At 43.9% G+C, this 20,762-nt stretch overlaps 1 protein-coding gene and 1 long non-coding RNA gene across 2 annotated transcripts in view; both read left to right on the plus strand.

The window, feature by feature from the left end:
• Positions 1–19,694, plus strand: part of DISC1 (DISC1 scaffold protein) — a 359,683-nt gene extending 339,989 nt beyond the window's left edge. The window contains 2 exon segments of the mRNA XM_040624168.1: positions 9,811–9,928; positions 19,154–19,694. Of these exon segments, the coding sequence (XP_040480102.1) occupies positions 9,811–9,928; positions 19,154–19,293 (258 nt within the window). The 3' untranslated portion in view covers positions 19,294–19,694.
• On the plus strand, positions 9,946–16,151 carry LOC103661880. The gene is made up of 3 exons (XR_568297.2): positions 9,946–10,462; positions 12,505–12,566; positions 14,072–16,151. It is a non-coding gene; the product is annotated as an uncharacterized LOC103661880 (long non-coding RNA).
• Positions 19,695–20,762: the final 1,068 nt, after the last annotated feature.

Consider the following 20,762-nt stretch of genomic DNA (forward strand, 5'->3'; position numbering starts at 1 on the left):
AATGAATGAACCCTCTGCCCCCTTGTCACACCTAGGCTGCATCTGATGCTCTCACCTGTTGGGGGCCGGGGCAGTTAAAGCCAGGAACTTCCTGTACCCCATGAGCTGGCTGGCAGAACCCCCTGCCCATTTTAGCCTGAGCAGGTGGAAAGCCTGGATCTGCTTAGAGCATAAAGCATGCTGTCCTTGGAAAGGGTAGCAATCCAGCACCAGGACAAAACCCTGGCATTTAAAAACAATAATTCTGGTTGTCTCATAGTTGCATAGTTTACCAAAATATGTTTAGAAATGAAAAAATTTTTAATCTAAAATGAACACAGATGAAAGTTGGCATTTGGTTCTGTTCTCCTGGTCCCTCTCTACTCTGTGGTTCAGGCTTTCTTACAACAGTCAGCTTGCAGAGCTCATTCTCCGTATGCGGAATCCCTCCAACTGTGTTCCAGTCTCATTTTTCTTATTACAAAAGGGTCTTATGATTTGACGTCACTGTCCCCCAAATCTGAATGCTTATGTTAAATAGAGATTATTTAAGGACTTGCCGATGCAAGACTATTCCTTACACATAGATTTTTCCTCGAAGTTTCTAATAGAGTTTGGTCTTATTCAACTTTGATGTTCAAATGATGTGTGCCGAAAGGAAAACAATCCAAGATCTCTTGAATGATTGTGTAATATAAAATAGAGCTTTTCAAAGATTGCCCTTCATATGAACTGGAAACTGTAGGCCAATTAACCTATACAAATCATGAGCCAATTCTTTCTTTTATCAATTTTTTTGTTCTGTTAAATGGTTCTGTGTAAAAATTGTTTCTCAGCACCTCTTTTGTAATAAGTGGGCAGATACTTGAAGACAATTTATCGCTCACTGTGACCGAAAGACATCTAAATATTTCAAATGCTTTCCCTACCACTCACAACATCTGGATGCTTTTAAGAGAAATACCCACTTACTCGGGGTATAGCCATATAACTTGGGTATTTGGATGAATACTTGTATTATATGGAGTAGTAAAGATATGCCTTTAGTGTCTTCATTCATGCCTCTCTGCTCGTTGACATTAATGACTATAGAACGAGTGTTTATGTGGAAAGACAAGTGCTTATGAAGTCTATTTCAGATGTGCAAGATATTATTTGTGGTGGGACCAGAGTTTGTCGTAGGTAAATATTCTTTATGTGCACAATAAAAAGAAAAGAAAAAGAACCATACAGCATTCCGGGAATGTATTTGCCAAGCAAATATTTTGGAAAACAGCCCAAAGGAACATATTTAAGGCTGTGATTTTAATAGTGAACTAAGGAAATGCTTTAATGCACCAGCTAAGCTCACGGATGGTGGTAATCACATCTGGTTTACCTCAAGCTATAGGAGCAGGAATGAAACTTAACAGCGGAACAAACATCATGAGGCTCAAGTTACATTTTTTTTGTAGGTATGTGTAGTGCAAGGTTAAAAATAATAAAAAACCACGGAAATACTGCCATGGCTCAAGTAATCTGTAAATGCAGATGGCTTGCCAGCTATAAGGGAAGACTGCTCTGTCACCTGTCCTTTCTTTATTATGTAGCCTGTGAGTTTTACTGCAGGAATTAAATGCTTTTATGGATAGGCAACTATTGCTGATGCCTTATTCCATGGCCAAGGAAAACAGGGTTCTAAGTAAGCGGGTTGAGCAAAGACTAGGGTCTCCAAGGTGGGAGCTGCTTCCCCTTCACCACGGATCCCATTCCCCAGCAAGGAGCGAAGCAGTTGATGTAAATTTAAGTATATGTAGCACCCAGCATAATGCATTTCTCACCTGAAATATAGACCTAAAAATCCTTCTTGATTGTATCAGGTTAATTTTTAAATCATAGCAATAATTCTCCCTTCAGTTATGAGGTTTTTGCATGTCAGACATCACACGGACCCTCTCTTTGGAGCTCCTTTTGACAGCATTAAAAAAAGAATCAGCTATTTAAATTTCTCAATCCACTGACTCAACCCAAGGTGTAGCCCATCCGCTCACACGTGTGACGGATCACCGGTGACGACCAACAGTTCTGGAAACGTGTGCTCTGTTAGTGGTGAGAGCCTTTCATAACCGAAGTTGGCAGCATTATCTGCTAACTGGCAATTTAACCTAAATGGCTTTCTGTTCCACATGCATTTTCTATTCAGAATAAAAATAATCAATATTATTTCCTGATCACTCTAGGTGTAGCCTGGGGGATATTGTTACGAGATTCTTGCTCATTTCAAAACAATTACTTGAGGGAATATAGTCCCTCCCCTTTGGGTATGGGCTCTCGTTTTAAAACGTTAAATGTTGATATTCTCCAAATGTCACAGGTGAGGACTTGTTTATGGGAAAATCACTAGGGAAAAAAGCCCTTGGAGACCCTGGGCATGAGCATGTGAAGGTTTGTCACCAGACTGTGTGGTTTAGGCATCTGTTTGGGTGAGCCACTGAATGCATTTCTGGATCTGAGTATAAACTTTAGTCAATAAATGTTGTAGCACGTCATTTTAATGGGAAAATCCTGCCCCACAAAGGAAATCCTCTTTTCTGCTTTAAATCATGCTTCCCGAGTTTGGTGAGTAGGACAGATATTTGACGTCAGCTCTGATTCAACACAGCTGAAAATTTCTGCCCGAACATTCAAGTCTACAGGTCTTGATCATGAGGTGAGTTTGACAAATTATATTTGAAATACCGCCTGGCCGACTTGGTGCTCCGAAATCGTACCCACGTGCGGGGGCCGTAGGGAAGATGTAGGGCTTTTTCTGAGGCCCATGAAGGACACGTTTGTATGGAAATGCTGTGGTGGACACACAGGACCGGCTCACAGCCCTGGATCCCTCCTGCCTTTTGCTAGATGCTGCCATGGGTAATGCGACCCGAGAAGCAGCATAGCTTCCTCAAGGCCATTAGTCACTGGGCTAGAGGAATGGCAGGATGCCATTCCGCCACCTCCTGGTAGGGGACACAGGCAGGTATGTGCCCAGTAAAGGACCGTGCTTGAGCCCTGAGTGGAGGTGGTATAGGGGATTCAGGAATTCAGAAAGTTCCTGGAAGAAGTGGAATCTGTGGCGTTTTGAAGAGAGAGATGGTATTAGCCTGGAGGAGAAGGGGAAGCTCTCAGCCAGGGGGCCATTTACCTGGTGAAATTTCTTTCATTCTGACCCAGAGGGAAAATACTCCTAGGGCTAAATGAGGGGATGGAGGTACAGAAAGAAAAAAGTCATAACTTGAATTGCTGAAGCGGCTGCCTGATGGGACAAATTACTGGAGTTTTCAAAGCCACTTTGAAATGCCAAACAACCTGCACTTTATCCATTCAGAATTGCAAATCCTACAAAATTCCGTTTCAGCTAGGAATACCGGTGACTTCGGTGACTTCGTAGTGGGTGATATTTTTATTACCAAGTGTCAGTCATGTGGTCATGTGGGGTTTGGGTTTTTTGTTTTTTTGGGTTTTTTTGGCCACATTTAATGATAAAAACGTAAGCAAATGTTACAGATTTCAAACCAAGAGGAGCCCAGGCACGAAGAGTTCAGTTTGGAATCTGCCAAGGTGATAAAAGAGATGAGAGGTCAAGGCTCTTCTATTCTTATTCAGAAAGGTGAAACTCACTTCCTTCCCGTGTGACTCACGGGCTTTCCTCTTTCCAGCCTTATGTTTTACGGACATGCGGACCAAAGGTCCCCGGCTCACCATGGCAGCTGGGTTGCCCTGGTGCCCATCACTACCACCCCCAGTTGGTACGTTTCTATCTGAATCCTGGAGGACACACCCCTTAATGACACGGAGTCCTCCAGGAATCAGAGCAGACTTCGCAGAGTCCCGAGGGTGGAAGGGAGGAGAGGTGATACCCTCAGGCACCATTTGCTTCTCTGTTTTTTGTCATCATTTTGTAACCCCCCTTACTCCCACCCTGGGCCAGCCCCACAAAAATCCCTTTCTGTCTTTCCCTTCCACATGGCTACATCAGATCCCGAGAGAAGAGCCCGCTAAATATGGGAGACCTGTGTCTTAGACCCCAACCCGTCACTTTCTCAGTGTGTGACCTTCACCAAGACATGGGACTCTTTGAGATGCTTTCTGTGTGTATAAAGGGAAGAATTGAACTAGATCATTCCTAAGCCCCTGCCAGCTCCGATTCTCTCTGCTTCCAGGTATTAAGATCCTCAGGGAAGGGTTCATGACATCCTTAGTGGCCCTCACTGAGGTGGCCCTTCATAAAGGCTTCCATTTGATGTCCTGGGAAACAAGGTGGCTGTTGGATGGGGGCTTCATTTTCATGCGGTTACATCCCAAGCTGGGGTCTCCTGAACAGTAGAGCTGCCTTGCAGTTCACTTAACCAGAAATGCCAGAGCTGCTGAAGCTTTTATGGAAGGACAACTTCTTTGACAGAAGTTTCCTTTCTTTTAAGACAAACAAGCAAACAAAAGCCCTTTAATAGGTCCTGTTCCCTTTACTTGTTTTTAGCTTTCCATCAAGGCTTAGACAGATAAAATGGATACAGTCAGAAATGGGGGGATAGTTGACAGGCAAGCCCTCTGCTCTCCTGCCAGGGCATCTCTGCTGAGAAAAGCCTAAAACCCGCTGGCTTAGAAGAAGACACTCAGGAGAGGTGTTCTCGAAGCAAGAGAGAAAGCACACTTGACGCCCCCGCGGGGACTCTCTCATCCTCTGTGACTGTAGCGAACGCCCACTCATGTTCGCAGGAGGACGTGACCATATACGTAGTGCCACAATATTGTCCTTTATTCTGCGCAGAGCATGCCCCCAGGTGAGTGTGAGATACAGAAACCCACTGGTCTGTTCCTTCTGCCCCTTGTGGTGGAAGCACCTTGCTGTGCTGAGTGTCTACCAAAGAGTCATTTCTCCCAAAGGTAGAAGGAGGTGGGGCCCTGTTGGTCGTATTGCAAGTAGATATATTGCTCAGAATATGTGTCTGCACGGTGTCCTAGCCCTGCCTGCACATTTGACCCGGAGCCAGGGATCCAGGGACCAGGGACTTGTGGCAGTGGTGGCTCCTCGAAATCTCCATCTTGCACACCTCAGCTCAGAGCCACAGTTCCCAGCATGGCTTGGACCTTCCCTCCGTGACAAGCCTGGGCATTAACATGTTATTCAGCTTCAAGATCTAGTCAGTCTTGCGGGTGGCTCTGTAGCTGGGAACCAGGGAGAGTGCACTTCCGGCGAGCATTCTGCAACAGTCCTGTCTATCCACGCAGGATCCTGTGTAGGGTATGACCCGTCTAGCCCGCCGTGCTAGCCACTGTGGCTGTATCACAGCTCATCCCAACTTAGTGATTGAGAACAACCGTTTACTGCATGCATGGATCCGGGGGTCAGGAATTCGGGTGGGGCACCGCGGGGAGGGCTGTCTCTGCCCCAGGCTGTTTTGACTGTAAGCTGGATGACTTCAACGTGGAGCTTGGAATCATCGGGGGGCTTAGTCCTATCCATGTCTGGCTGTCAGCCGGCCCTTAGCTGGGGCTCTCAACCAGACACCCACACATGGCTTGTCCATGGGCTCTGGGCTTCCTCACAACATGGAGGCCAGGTTCAAGGGCAAGTGATCTGAGAAGACATGTCGTCTGCTGTGAGCTGGCTTTGGAAGCCAGGCAGGTCACCTTTGCCATGTTCTGTTCATTGCAGGATTCTCAACAGCCCAGCCAGGTTCGAGGCAGTGGAGGAATAAACGGCAGAGGGGCAAGGTTCTGGAAGGCTGTTTTGCTGTGGGTACACATACACTCTGCCAAACCTGGCACAGCATGGAAAACACAAGGGAGGTCTTGCTGGTCCCTCAAGTGTAAGGTTAACAGGCAGGACCTCTGCAGCTGTGTTCACTTTATACCCATGACTCCGGTCCCACCTTGGTCTCTATGGACGAGGAGGATTCCTTTGGACAGAGCAGAATTTTTCGCCAGGTTGGTAGAAATACATAAACCTGTGCTTTATCAGCTGTCACTGCTCAGGTGAGGTCTTCAACGAATTCTCTTCCCAAGATTCCAAAAACTCTTCCAATAACGCCCACCTGGGTCACACACAGGACCAGGAATTCAGGAGCGGAGTCTGTTGGGCCACCAAGCCGTGGTTTGTGCAGGAGCCTCGTAGGGATTCTATGACTTAGGGAAACAGCCCGGTGTCAGAGCGCCAGTCAGGTCTTCCGTTAGTGGTCAGAGAACCATGAGTTCGTTGACTTTGTTTCTTTTTGGCTCTTTATGGCTTTTTAAAAAAATTTTATTACGCTATGTTCATCACCGTACAGTACATCATTAGTTTTTGATGTAGTGTTCCATGATTCATTGTTTGCGTATAACACCCACTGCTCTGTAAACTTGTTTTTTAAAATAGGTGTATTTCTTCCATACTTTTCCATTCTGGCTTGAATCAGTGTCCTCGGTAAGTTTTTCTTTCTTATATTTTAGAGAGGTGGAGAATACAATAAAATATGGAGAAGAAAATAAAAATCTTCTATAACGCCACCCCTTGAAATAATAATTGTCAATATTATAGTGCTTTTTCCATTGTTTATTGCCTCCTCATCGTTAAATATTCCTGTCTTAAAAATGATTTTAATGGCTAAATATGAATTAAATATACCAGAATTTATTTTAACCACCGCTTTTATTGTTGGATATTTTATTTCTTCTTTCCCATGCTTTTCATGTGATTACTTTTGCATTTTTAAAATAGATTTTTATTTAACATATATAACATTTTCCATACTTATTTAAAAGGTTTAATAAAAATTATTGAAATCTAAATAAAATTTATTTCTTTGTGATTCCAGGAAATGGAATTATTAGATCACAGGCTATGAACAGTTTGAAGTTGTTGCTACATGATCTGAAATTGCTTTCCCAAATTCACACAATCACTATCAATCTGTACATAATTTTAAAAGGCAAACAGGTGGGACTTGTCTGCTTGGGGGGGGGCGCAAATGTAAAGCCATATTTTAAATGAATTTAATTCCGCTTTGATTTCTATTTGTTGTAGCCCGAAGGTGAGGATTAAGTCATTTGCCTCTATCTTAAGTGCTCTCAATTCCTTGGTTCTGCATTCTGAGCCTGTTTTTTTTCTCACTTCAAGTGTATTTTCAGTTGTATGCATTTCCCCCCGGCCCGAAAACGATGCTTTTCTCCTTCGTGTGCAACTCATGGTCTCACGGCCGCCAATCATTTGTCCCCAGATGCTCTTTTTTGCAGCATCTCCTTTATTTCACGCATGACTGTGGCGTTGCTCATTGCCCACTGTCTCCGCTTCTGTGTGATTTGTCTGCCCTGTAATTCTGCATCTTTGAATGATAATGTGATTACTTTTAGGATCAGTAAAATAAGGATGCATATGTGATTTTTATATATTTGCTGTCTTCGCATCATCACTGCCGTGGTCAATTACGGGCAAACCATTATGCGTTCTTCGTGGGCCTTCTAGTTGTGCATTTGTCCTTGAAATGGCTTGACGTTGTCGCTAGATTTTTATTCTTCTGTATATACATTTACTTGCAGTATAAAAGGCTTCTCCAATATTTGCAATAGTTATTTATAGTTCCCCTTAGCACTGTTCTATTCTAATATAGTTGACCAATTGGGATATAAACTCAGAAGCATTCTGGAGTTAATATAATGAATATTAAATTACATATCTGGATTTAATGATTATTCATGGCCTCCAATTATAATATTACATAACTTGTGATCTCTAAGGAATTTTTAACAGTAAATATCACCACACCTGGGCATTCCATTATTATTGTTGGGCATTAATTGTAGCTTTTGTAGTAACCTTGCAGTTTAATCTAAATATGTATCTTAATTCTTTCTCTTACGCAAAATTCTTTTTGGTATACCTTCTAAGACTTTCACTCCGGGTTGAGAAAATATTACTTTTACATTTGGTTAATGTATTTATTTATTTATTTATTTATTTATTTTTATTTTTAAGTTTTTTTGGTTAAATTTTAATGACTTGCTTTTTGCTGCTTACTTATCTATTATGGTTTTTTACTGAAATATAATTGACATAGAGTAGCATGAAAGTTTAAGATGTACGACATGTTGGGGCGCCTGGGTGGCTCAGTCAGTTAAGTGTCGGACTCTTGATTTTGGCCCAGGTCATGATCTCAGGGGTATGAGATTGAGCCCCATATTGGGCTCCCCACTGGGAGTGGAGCCTTCTTAAGATTCTCTCCCTCTCCCTCCCTCTGCGTCTCCCCCACCTGCGCTTCTGTGGGAGAGATATTCTGTCTCTCTCTCTTAAAAAAAAAGATGCACAACTTGGGACATTTATATATGGTAAAATGATTACCACCCTAGTGTTAGCTAACAGCTCTATCACGTCACATAATTATCATTTCTTTGTCGTGGTGAGAACGTTTAACATCTAGTCTGTTAGCATTTTGAAGTTGATACTGTAGTGTTGTTGGCTATAATCACTGTGCTGTGCATTAGATAACCAGGACTAATTCATCTTCTAGGTGCACGTTCGTCCCTTTTAACAACATCTCCGCACCCTCATGGCCCAGCCCCTGGTAACCACCATTCTACGCTCTGTTTCTACAAATTTAGCTTTTTTAGATTCCACGTAGAAGTGATATCATGCAATATTTATCTTTGTCTGGCTTATCTCACTAAGCATAATGCGGTTTTTTTCCTGTCCCTTTGTTCTCAGATTCCCTATTTCCTTTCCTCATTTTTTTTTACCTTATTTATTCTTTTCTTTTCCAAGTCCGTGGGCTTCTATATGCCAGTTATTGAGCTCAAGGGTGTGGGATGCATGGATAGCCCATGCCTGTAGGGGTTTTATCATCACTCGTGAGAACCTAACGCATATCAGAATGACTGGAAGAATAGTGTGATCGAAGACAATGGGGCCATCCAGTTGGCCAAAATTAGGTTGCGCGTAAGAGGGGACACAACTGATGTGAGCCCTGTGGCCAGTTGTGAAGGGGCCGAGTTTGGACTCTGCTCTGTGGTGGTTTGGTGCTGGGAAGTGGGATAAAGAAGCCACTTTTGGGGTTACTGTATGGGATATAGGTTTGAAGGAGAAGCATCTGAGAAGGAAGGAGCTCCAAGACTCGGATATTCACTCATGGAACCAATGAATACCCCATGCCCACCATGTGTCAGGGGCTCTGGACCCCACAGTGAGCAGGCCTCCATCCCCCTTGCTCTTACGGGGCCTGTCGTTCAGCGGCCCTGCTCGTCTGGGGCTTCCGCTCTGGTGAAAGGGAGAGCAGATGAACACCTGTGGCAGTGGCAGCAACAGCTGTGTACATAATAACACCTCATGGCATTTAAAGTCTCCTTAATTTTCTAACTTTCAGGCACTGTGACTCGTGTGTAAAGACATGTCCAGTGCCCTTCTGGGTTGTGTGCCCCTAAAGGAATAGCTCTGTTCTTACAGGTTCAGCTGCTTGCTCCTGTGACTCGTCCCAGCCTGACTTTGGTTCAAATTTTTATTACATTGTGAGTCTGCCCACGGATGCAGCTGGGAGACTCAGGCTTCCCCTTTGATAATTCGATGTTAGGAGTTGACATCCTGGAAATAGCACTTTGAAAGGACCGGATAAGGGAGGTCACCTGTGGAGCTCGTCATTTGGTAATAACCTGAAATCGGTTCATGTCTTCTCAAGAATGACCTCCAGGGAAGACAAAGATTCTGGGATTATTCTCCTGGCGTGCAGAAGCTGGGAGGACTCTGTTGGGAAATCTTCCCTCTGGGTACCAATGGGTAAAGTACAGATGTGCTCATGGTCCTGAAAAAGTCGATAACTTACAAGTGATCTTTTATTTTTCTCTGGCCAGGAATCTTGCGTCCTTTCTGCTGAACTTGGAGAAAAATGTGAAGCCATAGACAAGAAGTTACTGTATTTAGAAGACCAGCTTCACACAGCAATCCACAGCCATGATGAAGATCTCATTCATATCCTTTTCATCTTGCAGATTAAGCACCTGCTAGTTGTTTTGTAAGAGCAAACCTTAAAAAAATATTCAATTTTTCCATGCACTAGCAGATGGAAACAAATAGATACCGCTGTTATTTATAGCATAGCACACCTTTGATCTCCGAGATTATCCTGTATGCAGTGTTTTCTCTCTAGCTTTTGGTAAGTAATCCAGCATTTTTTATTATCAAACCTGACCACTAAAAATTAACCATGAAGTTCAGACATGCATAGAAGGCCAAAACAAAATGCAGTTTTCAGGGGGCATGAAGCTGGGTTTGTGGGATGGAGATGGTTGTGGGTCTGATCAGCTCAGTTTTTCTAGGGGCTTCTGTATATTTTCTTTACCATACAATTTTGCCCTGGAATCAGCAACAGAGTATCATAACTAATAGGACTTTAGGTCATTCCTTTTCAATATCTTCTTGCACAGGACTCCATATGCTTGGTGTCACATCTGCAGGTGCCTTCCTCAACGCTAGCCGCCACTGAGCAAGATGGCAGGAGAACAGGTTAGCTTCCATACATGTCCATATCCCGTGTGGGTCTGTGGATGTGCTCAGTTCTGGTTAGTTCTTTTGAGGGCAAAGGGATGGGTGTGCACATAGATGAAGGGGGGTATGCAGCTCCATCCTGTATCTTTTCAGTTATTCAATCAGAAGTGGGCAGTCTCTTGATAAAAACACTTCTCTGTTCATTCATCCTTTCTATTCAGTAGTATGACTCTTACTAGATGAGTTTGTGGGAAATGTAGCTATTTTGGTCTTTGCTTCTCATTGCTGCATTACTTTTCAGAATTCCGCTTCTTTTTATACTTTATCTTGAGTGACTGTGTGTGTGTGTGTGTGTGTGTGTGTGTAAGCAGCTTTGAACAGCCAAGGACTAATCTTAATCACGAGTATTCGGATCCACAGTAGTTTAGTGATGGAGTTGGGCTGTTTCCTTCCTCATTCTAACCTTATATCTTAGACCTTGGTTATTAAACTTTGCCGGAAATTTCTTCAACTTAATCAGCAATTACTTTCACGTTGCTTAAGGTAGATTTTTAAAAGCAGATATTCTGTTCTTCATAATTTCCTGCCCCTTACAAAACTGGTGTTTAAACTATTGCTAGAAAGTTGGCCAAAGAAATAGCAGAAGAGTTCTTGGTTTGCAATTTTGCTTATTCTATGTTCGTGGATCACCTAGATTTGTGTACTCACAAGGGGGCAGGAGCTCCAGCAAATGGGCCAGTGACTGTCTGAGCCTGGGCGTCTGGGAGCGGTGCAATGCAGAGAGCCAGTGCATCCAGAGGGGTTCCTGGCCCCCAGCCCAGCAGCCAGGGGCTTTCTCCAGTGGGACGTATGTCGGGCTTACAGTGCAGTCAGGTAGCAATTCTGAGGGCTGCGGGCCGGGTCTGTGCTGGTCTCTAGACCTAAATTTTCTAAATGTTATAGTCCAGTTTGGTTCTAGGGAATTGGGTTTTCTCCTTAATAGGGGTGAGTGGCAGGGGATGAGGCTGAGAGGCGGCAGAGTTCTGTGTAGATAAGCCCCTTTTAGTGGCCCTACAGCCAGTCCACGATTCAGGAGCAGCAGGATCATGGACAATGGATAAAGGCTCTTCATGCTTCAACCTTCTCATCTGCAACAGTGGACGGGAACATGTGTTTCTAAGGTTTCCACGAGGCTACATGAGGCTGTGTTCAGGAAAATTCTTTAACATGCTTGTACATGGTAGGTGCTAGCTTTTAGGTAGAAATTACATTCTCCAAGTCCATTTGCCTCAACATTTTTAGCGTTTGTGTCAAAAGCTCCAGCCACATCCCATTTATATGTAAGAGGTTTCAAGACAGATTTGTTCAATTATTTCATAATAGATGCTTGGATGAGTCAGTCTGGAACCACACAGTGGCCTCTATAAAAAGTCATTTCAGTCTAACAAAACAGCTATGGATTATTCTTTCTACTCGATAGTTGAGAAAACCGAAATTAGGTGACTGGTCCAGGGTCATTTCTAGTGAGTGGCAAGCTCTGGGGTCCCCTTTGGCTCCAATGGGGGTTAGCTCTGCCTACAAGTAAATGGACAGGCCCATTGTGTGGAACATAGAGTTATTCTAAAATTTTTAAGCTTTAACAGAAGTAGCTTATTGAAGTTACGTTTTGAGAATTTGGCTCATCCTTGCTGAAATAAGTGGAGACATACTGGGGGTATGTCAGACTGGGGTTGGAAAACCCTGTTTTAGGTACAGAAGACACCACCCTCCTCCCCTCCAAGCAAATCTGCACCACAATATGGATTTCCACCCAAACTTTCCTCTGAATCTCAGGCTTTGTTCTGTGTCCCTGATTAAGAGCAAATGCACAGAAGCGAATCTTTGAATTCCTACAAAACAGCACTTAGATTTGAGTGGAACATGGCGCTCTAAGATAGACATACTTACGAGGCTCTGCAGAGGCTCTCTCCCTCCACAAACCAAAGCCCTGTTTCAAATTAGAGTTCATGTAGAGATTCAAAGAGGCTGCTGAATCCTCCAGCCAAACTCTGACTGGTTTGTGTTTCCATTCTTGATCAAAGATACAGAGCTGTGTACGGTTGAAAGAAACAGTTTGCCATCAACAACACGAAAGAATTACACGGTGAGTGTCGTATTTTTGTTTGATTCCATTAAACACTCTGCCAGAGCCAACTGTGCCTATGATGTGTCCTGGGCGTGGAGTCCACAATGAACGTCCATGTCCAGAAGATTCAAGCCTTGGCTGCCATCGGTGCTCATGCTTCCTGTGGAAGGCCCTGAGCTTCTGCGTAAGCCATGCACGTGAGAAAGCATTGCCAGCAAGCCATCAGCACGGGCTGGGCCACTCGTTGATGGTGGAGATGAGCTTCCAAACAGATCTTCTGGGCATCCTGACTTGATTTCGGGGCTGGGACAGCCTGCGGAGAGTGTCCTGCTTTTTATAAAGAAGACACTGGATTGACAGATCCAAGAAGCAAGAGAAAATAGCCCGTGTCTCTTCGTCATCCTGACAGACTCAGTAAATTACACGTAGCATGACCAAAGAATGACACAAACCCGCCCGCTGCTGTGGAGGCAAGTGTCTGAAAGAAGTCTGCGCCATTAATTGGAAGAGCCGGCCTCAGACAGGTGACTCGTGCCTGCTGTCTGAAGAGAGGTCAGGAGGTGTGACTTCCCTGCCAGTCACGCCAGGATTTCCAAGAGCATCAGTCTGAGTCTCTAGTACAGTCTCACAGTCATTTTGGGTCCTAATTAGCAGTTATGTTTTGAAAACCGTTTTGAATGGTTCCTCCATGTTCAAAACGCTTTAACTGAAAACCATCCAGGTAGGTGGAGTTTTAAGCAGGTTTCTTCTCATTTTTTCCCTTCCTCAACTTCTACAACGAGGTGGGGGGAGTATACCTAAGATTGGGCACATTCCAAAGCCCCCAGGGCAGGTCTGCCTGCCTCTGAGTCACAGTTGGGACGGGGACAGACTGCTTCTATTTGCGGTTCTATTTGCATCCATGTTCAGGGGACCTTCATGCAATTCTGTTCTCTCTGCTTATTTGGAATGCATGGTGCCCAATCGATTAGTTTTGGTGGTGCTTGATGGCATGCAGACACTCTAAATACATCCAGGCGCACGCACAAACATCACATCGCCTTAAGATCTCTTGTCTGGTTCAACTTTCGCACGTGTAGCTTGAACAGACAAAGGTAACAGCAGTCTGGGGACATTGCTGTGCCTTCTTGGGAATGTTTTCCACTCTAGAGCTAAAGAGCTGAAAGAGGGGCCAGGAGGATCACAGAACCCTACTTATGAATCTCACAGAGAAGAAAACAGACCGTAAGAGGCTGTCGTTGAAAGCACTGTGTGCGCTGGGCTGATGCAGATATGGTGGCCAGGATTTCTTCCACTGGCTTCCGCCAAAGGGAGGGGGCTGGGGAGAGGAAGCCTAGGAGGCAGTGTGGATCCTGGGCTGTCCTGCTGCTGGCGTAGCACATGGGGAACTTGGCACTAGGTGGGCATCAAAAAGAGCTCTCTGTAGAAGCATCAGGTGCATTCAAGCAGGTCACGTGCGTGCGTGAGTCCTTCCTCCTTGCTCTTCAACAGCTGCATTCCTCCCCTTCGGCTTTCTCCTGCAGGTGAATTTCCAGGCACTGCAAGCCACGGTGGCTGCAGAGCCATCACTGTTGATACGAAGAAACACTTTGCAAATGAGAAGCTGTTTCAGAGGAATACCGTTGTCTCTTTTTGAACCAAACCAGACCTGAGGAGCTGATCTACTTTTGACTAGGCTACTAACAGGATTGCTTGGAAACCCAATTGCCCGTCAAACACTCAGTCGTTTTTATATGTAAACAAAAGAGCTCCTTCAAAGAATTTGAGAGTCTTTGCAAATGGCTGCCCTACATGACGATGTTGTCTTACCACTGCATGCCTGCGTGACATCTGGGAAAGGTGTCTTACTATCTTACCCCTTTACTAATTGCAAACACAGCTCGCATAATTTTATTAGCAAGAAGTTATACACTTGCTTAATATGTAAATAGTCTACCCCAAGGTGGTAAAGAATGGTCTTGGGCTCCAAAGGTGTTTTTAAAGATATTGGCATGTCAATCCTTGTGCCATTATTATAATTAACATGCTCGTTTTCTTGTTGGTGGCATGTATGTTACAAGGGATCTCGATGTTTAGCTCTAGAGGTCTCTCTAGATGCACAGGCATCACAAGAATCGTTCAGCTCTTTGCGACTTATTCTTACACTTAGATGTAGTGAGCACCTCTAACATAGCTACCTACAATCCAGTACAGGAGTTTTACTTTATTTGCTTGTGCTTTGATAAAAACCGAGGTCAAATATGTCCGTGGGCTTCCATGTTGAGTTTATTGGACTAACAATCGGAGACGCTGATTCTAGACCTACTGTACTACTTAGTAGCCTTAGATCTCGGTTAGCTGTAGCAAATGGAATAAAGTGAGAAAGTCTGAAGATATTTTTTAAAATTATATATTTTCAACATAACCCCCAAGTACATATCTGCAGGCCAGATCTCACCCCACACCTCAGACTCATTGCTGCTTCCCACTCAACATCTCCCCTTGGCTGACAAATAGGCTTTTCCAAAAATTCCTCCCCACTCTCAAAAAAAATCCAACTCACGCTCAGTCTTCTCCTTGATAAATTGCAAGTACATCACTTAGATAAAAAAAATCTGGGAGTCCTTCTCAATGCCTTTTCCTTCGTTCACATTCCACATCTGGTCCGTCTCCATATGCCCTTGGCTCAACCTCCAGCACGTATGCAGAATCTGGTCACCTCTCACCTCCACGGCCACTAGCCAGGTTCAGTACGTGATCTTTTCTTCCCTGGGTTATTGCAACCACCTCCTCTCATCTCCCTGCTTCTTCCTTTGCCCCCTTGAACCTACCAGTGATGAAAGCGGCCGGAGTGATCAGTCACTGCCCTGCTCCCAACCCTCCACTAGCCCCCATCTAGCAGTCTGCATATATGCCGGTGGGTGTGAGTTTACTTTCTGTTCCACTCACTGGCACTGCATGCCGGGATGGCCGTGAGTTTGTTTAGTTCACTCCTGTGCTTCCTTCATCCGGAATCCTTCTTTTTCTTTTTCTCTCTCTCTCTTTTTTTTTTCAGAACCTTTCTTAGTGCACAGTAGGAGCTCAGGAAATGTTTGACGATTTGAATGAGTGAAGGAAAGAACAAGGATCTCTCTATTCTTTTATTTCCCCAACTGCTTAACGAAAAAATGTTTCAAGTGATTTCTTTTATAAATATATTGATTTAAATATAAAAGTATGCATGCATTTGAATGTTACAGAAGTATGAAAAAAAAAAATAAAAGGCTGCATATTCCTCACAGGATCAATACCTAGAAGTTTAGCACGGTGTCCTGCTAAGGCAGTTTTCTGGCAGAAATCACTTAGGTGCACAGGTTTTCATTCCGTATAAATTGTTCTGTAACCTGGTCCTCCCACGCCCACTGCACATTTTATCTCAGAGTCTCTTCCATTTTCATGCATTCAAAATGTTTTGGAACTTACATTGATAAGGCATCATACAGGCAGGTTGGTTAGAGAGAGGTATTTTGTAAATAAAAATATGATTTTTTTTCAGTTTTTAAAAAACATTCCAGTGTAGTAACATACAGTGTTATATTAGTTTCAGGTGCACAAAATAGTGATTCAACACTTCCATATATCACCCCGTGGTCATCGTGATAAATGTGCTCTTAATCCCCTTCATCTGTTTCATCCACCCCCCCCCCCACCTCCCCCTGGTAACCATCAGTTTGTTCTCTACAGTTAAGAGTCTAAAAAAAAAAAAAAAAAAAGAGTATTTTTGTTTGTTTTGTTTCTTAAATTCCACATATGAATGAAATCATATGGTATTTGTTTCTCTGACTGACTTATGTCACTTAGCATAATATTCTAGGTCCATCCATGTTGTTGCAAATGGCAAAACTTCATTCTTTTATATGGCTGAGTAGCATTCCATTATATATATGTATACATATGTGTATATATGTGTGTGTGTGTGTGTGTGTGTGTATATATACACCATTTTTTCTTTGTCCATTCATCTATCAAGGGACACTTGGGCTGCTTCCCTAATTTGTCTGTTGTAAATAATGATGCAATAAATATAGGGGTGCATGTATCTTTTCGAATTAGTGTTTTCATATTCTTTGTGTAAATGCCCAGTAGTAGAATTACTGGTCATATTTTTAATTCTATTTTTAGTTTTTTGAGGAAGCTCCATACTGTTTTCCACAGGGGCTGCACCACTTTGCATTCCCACCAATAGTGCACAAGGATTCCTTTTTCTGTACATCCTTGTCAACACTTGTTGTAATATAAACATGGTTTTAATCATTTCAATGATTATTACTGTACAGGCTCACTAAGTGAGGTTTCCAGGATTTCTGATGTCTAGTCCTGCTTCGACAGAGCCTAGGCTGTTTGCTACGTCCACTGCATTGGGAAATAAACCTTAAATCTCCTAGTGCCTCACAAAAGGCCCTATATGCTTACGAGAAAAAGAATATTTCTTTTAACTCTAACCTTGGGAAGAAGGTATGAGAATATGCACTTTATTTATTTTTATTTTCTATTTTTATTTTATGTTTTTGAAGATCTAAGTGGTTTTATTAAACAATTCATGAATTGGGCAGTATCCCTTCTGAGAATTTTCCAAGTAAGACAGTGAAAACATTAAGTGATGTCTCAGTTTTCCATCACTGGTGATCATCTGCTTCAAACTCTGTCTTCTGATTCCGCCGTGTATCCTTGCAGATTGTCCTACGAAGGGCTGATGTGTTATTTTAATTATATAACTTAGTCTTTTTCCTTTGTGGCTTCGCTCTTGGTCTCTTTTTAAAAACCTTTCAGTGTGTTCTGCCAGGGCCAGAAATTGTACAAGTTCTTTAAGAAGCATCTTAGTTTGGTTCAATCCTCTCTCTAAAAACCTGTGTCATCTTTTAGCAATAATTATTACGGATAGGGGAGTGTAGTCCCAGGCTGCAGATCAAAGGTAATTACATCTCAGGAGTTTGTCAGGATTCATAAACGACTTAAGCTCTATGCTTACTCTTTATAAATGTAATGTAACTTTGTGATTAAATTGCAAACTTAGTCTGGGACCCCGTATGCTTTTACTTGTATAAAGTCGTATGTGTTTTCACTAAAGATTAGCAGAGCTGTCCAGAGAAAAGGAGGAAAATGAAGCCTTTTATTTTTTTTAAGGAAAAAAAAAAGGTAAATATGGGATTCTTTCTTTCCTTGCACCCGCTGATCCCCACCCTCATTCCCCTCAAGTTCAAGTGCAAGGAGTGAACCATCCTAGTAAATGAATGTAAATTACACAAATGATGAAGTCTGGTGAAGCTTCAAGATGAAAAGCTGCCAAAAGCTTTTCAGGGTGGTTCAGCATTTTTGCTTGGGAGAAGTTCATTTGCATAATTCCCAGGATCCTCTGGAGTTCTTTATTTAAAAAAGAAAGAGAAAGCTTTCTACAGTCATAACCTGGGGGTATCCTTTTCTCTTCACATTGCATTGACATTGTACTTAAATAAAACAACATTGTAGTGTTGATGGTCTGTGAGTGGTAAGATCTCTGCAAGCTACTTTCCCCAAAGCTTGCTTTCTGTTTTCTCCATGTCCGATCTAGGAATATTTAAGTGATCTGACCTCATGTGAGGATTTAACAGTATTTTAAGTGATGTCTAAGTGACGTATTTCCATACTTCCCCTTCATTCCTCTTGGATGAAGTGAAATTAATTTGCTTAAGAAACTAAAAGAATTTAATCTCTCTTCCTATTTGAGTTGTTCTGACTATTAGGTACAGGAGGAAACAGGGGCCTGACTGTGGATAGGAAAACACCATCTGTTAAATGTAGTCCCAGAAAAGGGCTAATTTCTAAAGAGAATGACAGTCTTATTTATTCCATATGATTATTTGCTAAGTTTTCTGTGACGGTTTTCTCTATGTGAGAAATAACTTTAAAGGTGAGGAAAATAAGAACCCAGCAGTTTAAGGAAAAACCAACCAGCCACCCCAGAAAGGGCAAGCTCCCTGCCCTCCATCAAATCTTGAGTACCCTGAATGGCTATTTTACAAGTTCCTGGGAGGTATACTAACACAGGACAGCAGATTAGAACCTACAGGGGTTTAGAAATCATTGTTTCACCAGAAAACTGAGGTTCAGGGTGATTTGCACAAGGCGACAAGGCTGGCTCATGGCCAGCAGGGACTATGGTCCCTCACATCTCCGAGTCCAGACCTATGGTGGCCCCAAATACTGGAATTCTTGAGGAAGCTCTGATTTCCAGCCCTCTGCCCTCTGGGCTGTCCGGGCACAGTTGAGCTGCCCCGTCTGGGGCTTAGCAGGAATCCCAGTCCCACTGACCCTCTATCATGGCCCAGTTGACCATCTGTCTCGGTCTACCAGGTGACTCTTTCTTTCCCTTTTTGAAACCTTACTTGAGATAGTTAATAACTCAGGGCTCATGAAGATGGCAATCGCTCTTACAGGAAGTGTAAAATCTGTATTAATATTTAATTCCTGCAATTTGGAAGAACTTGAAACTGCAATTAGGTGTCAGTGCCCATCTGCTTCCAGCAGGCACACGTGCTCTTATTAGACCTCTCGGAGGCTGCCGGGGGCCGCCCGTCACCTTCGCGTGTGTTCCTTAACAATGTGCGCACAGTCTCTCAAGAGGGAGCTCCAGATGGTGAAGGAAACTCTGCAGGCCATGATCCTGCAGCTCCAGCCAGCAAAGGAGGCGGGAGAGCGAGAGGCTGCAGCTTCCTGTGTGACAGCTGGTGTCCAGGAAGCACAGGCCTGAGGCGGGAAAGGATGGGGGGAGGGTGAGCGGCCACGTCATCGATATGGATGCACCGGAGGCCTCTCTCACCTCCCCTGCATGAACCAATGTGCCTGAATCAATGACGGACACAGGGCCCGGAGGCCTCCCCACAGAGAAGTGGTCCCCCTTTGCGCTCCTGGGGCTGAGAATGGGGAGACCGCACGTTGGAATATGGAGGGGACAATGTGCCGGATTTCCTTCCAAGGGTCACCCAGAGGCACCTTTCCTGGTTCGTTCATGGGAGCTTCCTGTACAGGACTTGAAAATCTTCTCGTCTCAGCTCCCATTAGGCAGAAGTTGGGGTTGAATTCTGCTAGAAAAATGTCTCTTTTCCTGTACCATCTTGCTTTCTGCTGCAATTAAAATATCTCCTGATTTAAGAACCTGTTAAGAGGAAACTAACCGTAAGTCTCTTTCACCATACCTGTTATACTTTCCTACAGGCGCATGATCTAAGGGAGCTAATTAACCCCAGGATCTGGAATTAACAGCTTTTCACCTTCTCCTATGATTCACTACAATCTCAGAAGAATGCATATGAAAAATTCTGAAAGACATTTCTTTAAAGTAACACGAGGTGCAGTCTTTTGGTTGTCCTATTAGAGCAGCTCCTATTTCTACTGAAAGGGTCATTGGTGTTTCCAGGACACCCTGGAATTTGCCCACAATGACAGCAGGAAGGGAGCAGGGGCAGAAAGGGATCATACGACCATATGACAAGTTTAAATTTCTGGGCCTCTCCTCTTTTCCTCCCTAACCTGTTTTCACTCAGTACCAGACAGGACACGGGTGTGGAAACCTTCATTCAGTACAGTGCGGTACTCAGTAAGAGAGCGCACACTCGGGAAGGCAGTGCATACTGTGTAAGACAGAGAAGCACTCAGCAAGGCGGTATAGTACTCAGGAAGGCAGTGCATACTCAGGAAGCCAGTGCAGTACTCAGGAAGGCAGAGCAGTACTCAGGAAGGCAGTGCATACTCAGGAGGGCAGTGCAGTACTGAGGAAGGCAGTGCAGTACTCACGAAGGCAGAGCAGTACTCAGGAGGGCAGAGCAGTACTCAGGAGGGCAGAGCAGTACTGAGGAAGGCAGTCCAGTACTCAGGAGGGCAGAGCAGTACTCAGGAAGGCAGAGCAGTACTCAGGAGGGCAGAGCAGTACTCAGGAAGGCAGAGCAGTACTGAGGAAGGCAGAGCAGTACTCAGGAAGGCAGTGCATACTCAGGAAGGCAGAGCAGTACTCAGGAAGGCAGAGCAGTACTCAGGAAGGCAGTGCATACTCAGGAGGACAGAGCAGTACTGAGGAAGGCAGTGCAGTACTCACGAAGGCAGAGCAGTACTCAGGAGGGCAGAGCAGTACTCAGGAGGGCAGAGCAGTACTGAGGAAGGCAGTGCAGTACTCAGGAAGGCAGAGCAGTACTCAGGAAGGCAGAGCAGTACTCAGGAAGGCAG

The sequence above is a fragment of the Ursus maritimus genome, unplaced genomic scaffold (assembly GCF_017311325.1).
Source record: "Ursus maritimus isolate PB19 unplaced genomic scaffold, ASM1731132v1 scaffold_7, whole genome shotgun sequence".
Lineage (NCBI taxonomy): Eukaryota > Metazoa > Chordata > Mammalia > Carnivora > Ursidae > Ursus > Ursus maritimus.